General features: G+C 39.7%; 4 protein-coding genes across 4 annotated transcripts; 1 reads left to right on the plus strand and 3 right to left on the minus strand.

The window, feature by feature from the left end:
• Nucleotides 1-1,172: 1,172 nt before the first annotated feature.
• Nucleotides 1,173-2,051, minus strand: IMP4 (snoRNA-binding rRNA-processing protein IMP4; the record flags this gene model as incomplete). Its single annotated transcript, XM_004181676.1, has 1 exon — nucleotides 1,173-2,051. One exon carries the CDS (start codon nucleotides 2,049-2,051, stop codon nucleotides 1,173-1,175), a length of 879 nt encoding a protein of 292 aa, XP_004181724.1.
• Nucleotides 2,052-2,493: 442 nt separating this feature from the next.
• Nucleotides 2,494-4,098, minus strand: MKS1 (Mks1p; the record flags this gene model as incomplete). The annotated part of the gene is made up of 1 exon (XM_004181677.1): nucleotides 2,494-4,098. The coding sequence occupies one exon, from the start codon at nucleotides 4,096-4,098 to the stop codon at nucleotides 2,494-2,496; it is 1,605 nt and encodes a 534-aa protein (XP_004181725.1).
• An 830-nt stretch (nucleotides 4,099-4,928) lies between these two features.
• OM45 (Om45p) lies at nucleotides 4,929-5,708 on the minus strand (the record flags this gene model as incomplete). The annotated part of the gene is made up of 1 exon (XM_004181678.1): nucleotides 4,929-5,708. One exon carries the CDS (start codon nucleotides 5,706-5,708, stop codon nucleotides 4,929-4,931), a length of 780 nt encoding a protein of 259 aa, XP_004181726.1.
• A 583-nt stretch (nucleotides 5,709-6,291) lies between these two features.
• TBLA0G02700 (uncharacterized protein) lies at nucleotides 6,292-7,629 on the plus strand (the record flags this gene model as incomplete). Its single annotated transcript, XM_004181679.1, has 1 exon — nucleotides 6,292-7,629. One exon carries the CDS (start codon nucleotides 6,292-6,294, stop codon nucleotides 7,627-7,629), a length of 1,338 nt encoding a protein of 445 aa, XP_004181727.1.
• Nucleotides 7,630-9,610: the final 1,981 nt, after the last annotated feature.

A 9,610-nucleotide genomic window follows, 5' to 3' on the forward strand; every position in this document is an offset into this window, starting at 1 on the left:
TGCGTAATAAAAAGAGGAATGTTATTTAATTAAAGATAAGATAAAAATAAAAATGAAAAAAGAAAAGGAAAAAAAGTATAATGACTTAGGTTTTTTGTCTTTCCAATCTAGTAAATTTAAGGGTTCTCGAAGAAAATCCAAAAATGAAAAGAAAACACACGAATGTATGAGGAATTGATGATCCAATAGAGAAATTTAATTGGTATAATAGTTCAGATTGTTAGTTTTGATTAAACGAAGAACAACAAAATGAAATAATGTATAAATCACAAAAAAATAAAACCCCTATGAATACGGACGGATGGTAATTGAGTTAATTATATCAACAGGTAGAAAGAAAAATTCAAAAACGTTAGTTAGTTTTACTTTTAGAAGATCAGTTCCGAACAGGATGAATAATAATAACCTACAAATGTCTCAAGGGTAGATGATCTGCGTTACAGAAATACCTTTAATCCATCCATTTACATGTTCATACATTTTCATGAAGCCCGGTAATCCTTCCAACAACACAAAGCCTTGTCCGACACCCCTCGGCATCGCTGGTGTTATCGCTTCAAGTCACGCGGTTCCCGGAACCGGATTGCCAGAGTTGCACACAATACACTGTGGTATAAAAAGTATGTGATTTGAATTAGAGGTTATTCCAAATGCATTAGCACGTTTAAGATCACGTTTAAGATCACGTTTAAGATTACATATAAAATTACGTTTAATATCAAGAAGACATCTCAGCCGTGTGTTAGTTGTTTTCAGTTGACTAGTACTTAAACTAGCCTCAATACGATAACGCAGAAATTTAAATCATCATCGATGTCTAGAGTAATGTGATACCCAGGAAACTACACACACACACGCACACGCACACACTAAAAAAAGTTCTTGAACTTGAGTCAAACCCTTTTGTGTCACAAATATACTTATCTGTTATCATGGTAGTTCGTTAGAGGGGATCATTTGCCTTGAATTCTTGAGTTTGGAAGATGTAATTTTAAAACCATTCCTCGGGCTATATATATATGTTGAAAAAAATTATGACAAGAAAAAATTATTAGGGCTAAAATATACGCTTTCTATAAATGAGAGAGAAAAAAAAACACAAAATAAAATGGTTTCGTTTAATAATGTACAGTATTTTTTATTTATTTAGTAAGTATATGCAAATTATATTTCTATAAATAATCCTTTCTACTAGCTGTTCTTACAAATCTCCTCAACTTCCATTCAACATCAGCGTCTTTGTTATCCAGAGTCCCCAATCTTAATTCGAATAATCTCATTTCGAATCTTGGCCCAACTTCGGCCATTTCCACACCTTCTCTTGTTCTTACATATACATGTTGTCTTACACTAATGTAATCACCATTATTGGCAAAAGTGATTACTCTTGATGAATCCTTTTTGACACCTGGAGGGAATAAATGTTTTAAAATAGTTTCTACTCTTTTACCTAATTTTGTAGTGAAATTTTCAAAAATCAAATGAGGATTAATTTCACTTTGATTCCCACTATTTAAAATATCATGTCTAAGGACGACGTTATGTAAGGAGAAAAATGCAGTAGGACCATAAGGTAAATGTGAGATAGTTAAGGAAGTTGGGACACCTCTATGTTCATGTAAGATGACCAAATCACTGGAATTAGATTTATTACAGGCGGCCACGAGATGAGACATGACATAGTTACCTCTATTTAATCTGATGGAAGTGGGGAATAAAAGTTTCACTTCTTTTGCGAATTGAGATAATCTTGTACTTGGATCTCTTGAAGTGGAAACAATGACACGAGGGTCTTGAATACCTGAAGTGGCCGAATATTCGTCATCTATCGAATCTTCATCGTCATTAGTTGTATTTTCTTTGGCAATAGTTTGATCGTATTGATAATCTTGTTGTAATTGTTCATCTTCGGCAATTTCTTTGGGTAATGGTTTCCCTTCAGCCAAAGCTTGTCTTATGATGGCTCTCTTTTGTTGTAGTTGAGTTTCTTGTAATTCTTGAGCTTTACGATACAAGTAATCTCTTCTTTCACGAGCTTGTCTTCTCAACATATTTGGGGTTGGTGGGGGGGGGGGGGGGGAGGAGGGGGAGGGGGGGAGGGGGTCTGTGATTGATTAGATTGAGTTGTGTTTGCTGTACAATGGGGTCACCAATTTCAAATATCAAATATCAAATTTCAAATATCAAATATGGAATATCAAATTTCAAATTTTTCAAAAATCGATGAGGGTTTGATGCGAGATGGAAAAAAAAAAAAAGCAAATAAAGGAAATGTAAAGAAAAAGAAAAGATATTTATTTGATTTTTGATAAAGAGAAATAGTTGGGGAAAATAATAAACATTCGAATAGTGAAGGGAAATATAAATATTCGAAATATAAATAAATAAATAGTCTATAAAGATGCAATTGTATAAATCACGGAGTCGTGATGATAATAATATGAAAAATGTGTGAGTGTGGGAAGGAAGAGCGAAAGAGCGAACGAAGGAGAGTTAACGTAGATTTGTATTACCATTCTTGGATGTGTTTGTGCTTTGTTTTGGTTTAAACTTGTCTAATCTGTTGTAAGCTCTAACAAACTTTTCCTCTTCAGAGATTTCCATTCTTGTTTTCATACCCATGACAGAGCTGTTATTGGGGGATTGGATTAGATGTACCAGATCAGTATTGCTAAAATTGAAACTTCTATTCTTGGAAGGGATGTCCATGGAAGTTCTTCTCTTGGATAAGGAAGGGTGAGTGGAGGAAGAGGAATCACTAGGGGAAGGGGATTTAAGTGGTGGTGCTGGCGGCAGTGGTGGTGGTGGTGGTGGTGGTGGTGGTGGCGCTGTTGTATTATTACGCAGTCGAATATTGTTTGGAATAAACATATGAGTGGCTAATGCCGTGGGTAATAATGTGTGTGCAGTGAGAGGAGCGTTTGAAGGCGAATTGAGGGTATTTGCATTACCCAATTTCGATTGATGGTTTTGTGTAGAGAGAATGGCATAAGTTGGTGTTACTGAGCCGAGTGCAGTGATTGTAGAGGTCTTTAAGGTAGGCTTGTTTGTTGTGGAGTTTACTTTGACAGTGGAATCCGGGAAATGTAAATCATGGTTGATTGCACTATTGAAAAGACCACTCAAGAGACTTCTCTTGATTGTATCGTGTTGTGGGGAAGTGTTTGATATTGTCTTTGTCAGACGTGGGGATCTTGCTATCATGAGCTTGTCCCATTGGTTTTGATAATACTTATCTTCTGAATCTTCGGTGCTGCTGATGTCATCGTTTGAATCTGTGGTGTCCCAATCTGATTCGTCATCTTCGCTGGAAAAGATGATTTTGGGTTCGTTGTGGTCATGCATGGAGGAGGAGGAAGTGTGGTGGAATTGGTGGTTAGTGTTCGGTCGATTATGGGTGAACAATGAGGTTTGTCTAAGTTTGTTGTCCTTGGGTAAAGATTCTTGGGAGGGGGTCTTGGCGATGTAGAAGGAGGGGCGAGTGGAGGCTGGGGGCAGTGTGTTGTAAGAGAGTGAGGATGAAGCGGAGGTTGATGTGGAGGAGCGTGTTGATGTGGAGGAGCGTGTTGATGTAGGGTTTTTGGTGATGAGAGTGGTGGTGTCGAAACCTTTGACGACATCTGGGTGTGTGTGTGGATGTTGCAGGTTTGAGTAACGTTCGATGGCGTTGAGGGTTGGGGCTGGGGTGGGTGGGGGGGTTGCTTTTGCAGTTGGGGTTGCAGTGGGGGCTGCAGTGGGGTTTGCATTTGCATTTGCGTTTGCATTTGCGTTTGCATTTGCATTCGCATTCGCCTTCACATTCGCCTTCACATTCGGCTGCCTTTTCGATGACAAAACTGTATAAAAATTCTTGACACCATCTCGTTTCATGGAATTGGTAGCAGGACTGGGTTTCGCCAGGTTTTTATTAATAATCCTCCAACTGAGATTCATCAACCGCTCGCCATGTTCCAGGATGTTTTTATTCTTGATGATGGATAAATACAACAACAAATCGTCGAATCTGTTGAGTTTCTGAGGGGTGAATAAGGTGGGGGATAATTTTAGAAAAGTGTCGTCCACGTGGGCGATGTGGAAGGTCGATGTTTGTTCGCTCATGATGCTGGGGTGCCTTTGCTATTGTGCTGTTGCTGTTGTGCTGTTGCTATTGTGCTGTTGCTATTGTGCTAAAGATGAGCCATCGAAATGACGGTTGTTGAAGGGAGGAGGGAGGAGGGAGAGTGTTTGTGGTTATGTATATATATATATGTGTATATATATATATATATATGTATGGATGGATGGATGTGCTTACACTTTTGTATACTTTTGTATACTTTTGTATACTTCTGTATACTTCTGTACACTTTGAAGTTCTTGTGCCAATACCTTTGCTTATACAGGGTGTTATAATAATTTCTCGGCATACGGTATGAGTTAAAAATAACAGTAGTAGAGAAAAGTGAGAAAAGTCAAGTAGACAAGTTGGAGAGATAAAGGAACTGAATGATGGCAGTTTGGCAAAGTGTCGCGGACGGCACGTGAAGCGAAAAGACAAGGGCAGAAAAATATATGGCGCGAGAAATAAGACAGGACCGAAGGCGTGTGGTCATGCGTTGTGGAAGCGAGACGCGTCGCAAACTGGGGGCGTCACAATAGCAGCGGGGTCACGCCGATGGGTTTGGATGTGTTGTGTTTGGATGTGTTTAAGTAGTCGTGTTTAAGTAGTCGTGTTTAAGTAGTCGTGTTTAAGTAGTCGTGTTTAAGTAGTCGTGTTTAAGTAGTCGTGTTTAAGTAGTCGTGTTTAAGTAGTCGTGTTTAAGTAGTCGTATCTAACTAATCGTATCTAAGTAGTCGTATCTAACTAATCGTATCTAACTAGTCGTATCTAACTATCAAGTGTGTAAAAATAAACATTCAGCAGGCAATGCGCCCACAAACCCGCCCGCCTAACGGAACTGCCTGGACAAAAACTCATCCAGTCTCTTCCTGGCACGCGTGTATTCCTCACGGGCACGCTCCAGCCTGTCCGCAGCTGCTGCACGTGACTCGTCCGTGCTGCAACTGCCGCCCCACCACCACGACGATGAGGCGTTCAAGCTGGCCACTTCTTGCTCGGCTTTGCCCACGGCTTCTGCAGCCGCTGCCAGGGCAGATTCCAGACGGGGAGCCGAAGGATGGCGCTGCTGCCAGTCGAGATCGGCCAGCTCGTCGGCGGCTAGCTGGCTGGCAGTTTCGCCCCAGCCAGCTAGCCCGTCTCTGGACGCACGGGCAATCCTGTCCAGCCGCTCTGTGTCCACTGGGGACGAGTATGCGTTGCGCAGGGCATCCAGTTTCCTCTGGGCAGCACTGGGCCCGGTGGAGTCCTGCAAATGAGACGCCTCTAGAGCAGCCTCACGGGCAAACTCCTGGGCAGACTCGCCCCAGCCTACAAGAGCCTTTGCGGCCAGAGAGTCGGGATCCACACGACGAGAGTTGGCGGGGGGTATTGGTGTGGTGGTGGTGGTGGTGGCAGGGCCAGTGGCAGGGCCAGTGGTCTTAGCAGTGCAGCAGTAATGGAGTGGTCGTAGAAGGGCAGCAGCCAGGCTGGAAGCGTCGTCGCTGAGGCCGTTGGCCACGCGGAGCCAGGCAGAATCGGAGCCTGGAAGCGAGGCGGCAGAGGAAGAGGCTGGCGGACACGAGCCGCGGAGCGAGTTGTCGGAGGCGTAGGCAGACATTGAGGGAGGCATTGTGGGGGTGTGGGGTGTGTGGGGGTGTGTGTGGGGGTGTGGGGGTAGCACAGTGTAGTGTAGTGTAGTGCAGGGCAGGGCAGGGCAATGAAGCTTGGTGGAGCACAGCACAGGCAGTCTTATATATCAATAGGCGCGGCGATGGCGTGCCTGGCGGACCGGCGGACGCGGGGCTGGTGGTGTGTGGGCGGAGGCGTGGTGTGTGGGTTTAGGGGCCAGACTACGCGGTGGGCGATGCGGTGGGCGATGGCTGCCTTCCGCGGAGCAACGGATGGCCCAGAACGGTGGGCGTGTGACCAGTGCACAATGGAGGGCAGTGGTGGTGCAAACTCGCTCCAGGATCAGGCCATCTTGCAATGCGCGTTGCTTTTGGCAAGAGTGAAAAATTCAGACAAGAACGGCAAGAGTGAAAACAACGTGACAACAACGTGAAAAAAAAAGGGTCCAGCAGGCTGGAGCGTGCCAGGGAGGGCGACGAACGAATATAAAGGAATGTCAAAGACGAATAAGTACCAGTGCTATGCCCAGCTAAGACTCGTTGAGTGACTAGCGGCCGCCAAGCGGCCGCTAGTCGCGTATAAATATGTGCAAGGAACAAGTTGACGTTTTAGAAATATTCTGGAGCCATCGTCCATCGTTCGTCCAACTCCGCCATTCCTCCAACTCAACAATGTATGCTGCAGATGGCGCTGGTTTGGACGATTCCCTCTTTGACGAAATCTTGAACCCATCCCAACTATTCGACGACGTCGAGGATGATCTATTACTCGTCACAACCGATAATTCAACTTCAACGAATCAATTGATAAAATTAACTTCTACCACCACTCTCCCCTCCACCACGCTCCCCGCCACCACGCTCCCCGCCACCACGCTCCCCGCCACCACGCTCCCCGCCACCACCGCAAGCAAGAAACGTGTTCTTGCCAAGACAAGACCCGCATTTGTCAATAAGCTCTGGAACATGCTCAAAGAACCAATCAACCAAGATATGATCCGATGGAACGACGATGGCAAAAGCTTTCTTGTTGTTAATAGAGAAAAATTCGTCCATCATGTGTTACCCAATTATTTCAAACATAGCAATTTTGCATCCTTTGTCAGACAATTGAATATGTATGGCTGGCATAAAGTTCAAGACATCCGTAGTGGCTCAATGAACATGGCAAATACCAACGATGAAAAATGGCAATTTGAAAATCAAAATTTCATCAGAGGTAGAGAAGATTTATTGGAAAATATCATTAGACAAAAGTCTTCCTCAAGCGCGACCGCAACCGCAAATGCAACCGCAAATGCAACCGCAAATGCAACCGCAAATGCAACCGCAACCGCAACCGCAACCGCAACCGCAACCGCAACCCATGATTCCATACCCCAATACAATGAAGATTCCCAATGTCGTATATCCAACCTTCTACACGATTTGAAAAAACTAAGATATAACCACGTCACGATTTCCAACGATCTTTTAAGAATTCGCAAAGATAACGAATTGTTATGGAAAGAAAACATAATGGCAAGAGAAAGACACAGGTCACAACAACATGATATCGAGAAAGTCTTGGAGTTTTTAACTTCAATGAAATCCCAACCCAACATCAAATTGCTATTAGACGCTTCTTGCTCCACGCCCCCTGCTACAAATATCCTTGAAGATGGATCGGCCATAATAATCAATACTCCAACACAAATAATCAATACTCCAACACAAATCTTCAACGATCTTTACCCATGTTTGCCATCATCACATTACACAAATGCCAATTTGAACACGGTCGTTCCTAATAACAAGACACCTCCCGAGATTATGAATGATTTTGATAATCTAGAATGTATTTTTAGTCCCTCGGAATTGCCAAGAGATTTAAACACTCCTTCTGATTCAAACGATAATATCAAAAGGTCAAGATGCCTGTGAATAGGCTCTATCTCAACAAACTATTATCAACGTGACCTCCCTCACATAGACACGTATATATCTATATAAAAAAAAAATTAATACATGAAAAGCTAGTTTAACCACTTTATTTTATAATTTGTTCAGAATTCAATTATTTTACCTATTTAAATAATATTAAACTTGTCATACTTATTAATACTTTAGAATGTATTAAAATATCAACATAAAGATTAATATATATATATCCTTGTAAGAACAATCTGAAATTTGAAGCTTTTTGTTAAAAATTAATGTTACTGTTGAATATTGATGCTATTAAAGATTAAAAATACTTTATACCCGAAACAAGTAATAATTAATGAGTTTATATATATATATTTTTTTTCATATATTTATTCCTATTTGTACAAGATTTAAATCCTTAATATTAGTATTGCTCTTAGTCATAATCAAGAGAATAATTCTTTTTTTAGTAAGTATTTTATATCATAGAAACCTCCTACCCTTTTGAGTAGGAATTAAAATTATGAAAAATATAAAATATATAAGATTAGATATCGACTGAAATATTGGCAATTTATACATTATTTTTTGGACAAGAGAAGTCAATTCATCGTCGTCTATAACTGAAAATTTTTTTTCCACCTAATTAACCTCACAAGACTTATTTATCTCTCATGTTTAGTACCTCATGTAAAATCTACATGATGTTCTTAAATTAGTGACAACGAATTATCTAATTTGGATTTTTATTAGCAACGTGTATTCACGTTATACTATCTTTCATCCTAAAACAGTATATATACTGTTGTATGTATAAAGACCATAAATATCTAGCACTATTCAGAAGGGTAGGAGGTTTTTATAATATAACTTTACTATTAACAACAGAATTATTCCCTAAACAATGTCGGACTCTAATATTAATACAACTTATACTTCCGATAATGAATCGATTCATGGTGGCTGTTAGTTTGTTAGCCTATCACTTAGTTTGTCGGATTGGAGTACTAACAAAGTTATGCTGAGTTATGGAAGCTTATTACCCATCATATTACGTCTATTTTATATCTTAATATAATTAATAATCCAACATGCATTAAGCATACGTGGCTTCATTACCAAAAATACCCAGGTAATGATATTAAGGAGGTATTAGGATGTGATAGGTTTTATTTTAATATCAGACCACTAATTCGTTGATGGTGAATCTGTCCATTTTTTGGAGTATAAATTACCACGAAAATATCCCAATAGTTTATAACTGTTCATTGTACATCCTGTATATATTATATATTCCCTTTCGAAAGAAGTAAGGAGATTTATTTATACTAATAATATAATAATTATTCAAACAGATTATTTAACTAAGATTTAAACTATGAGCAACAATATTTTGAACAGTTCGACCGTTGGTCATAAATTACTTAACTGAAATTTTTATTAGTTTTATTTCTTGTATATTTGTTGGATCTTTATGATATGATTTGTTCTTATAACATAGCTAAATAACGTATATAAAACTACAGAAGTATATAAAAATGAGCTCTATTTATATTACGAGAAATGTAGGTAGTATAAAAATATAACTTAGTACGTAATATTTCACGCTCAACAACATTATACTCTCATATTATTTTTAACTCAGCAGCTCTTCAAAAATGGAGAAACGATTCATCCAAATGCTATATAGATCCGGGTAATGAGGATGGAAAACAAAAGGGTATAGAATAGGGAAATAAGCTTTACAAGTTTTGTTTTGAATTGTAAATCTCTTATATGCTCGGCCGAAAATCTTTGATCCAAAAAAAAAAATGAAAAATGAATAAAAAAAATAAAATAAACTTGCGATAAAAGAAACTCAACTTTCTGAGAGATTGATTTAATTTGGTTTTGATTTAATTTATAAAAAATAATAAAAACAACCCAAGTATGATAGCTAGCCAGAATTATATAAGATTGTCAATTAATTGAATATATTTATATAATTGGTATAGAA

The sequence above is a fragment of the Henningerozyma blattae genome, chromosome 7 (assembly GCF_000315915.1).
Source record: "Henningerozyma blattae CBS 6284 chromosome 7, complete genome".
NCBI lineage: Eukaryota > Fungi > Ascomycota > Saccharomycetes > Saccharomycetales > Saccharomycetaceae > Henningerozyma > Henningerozyma blattae.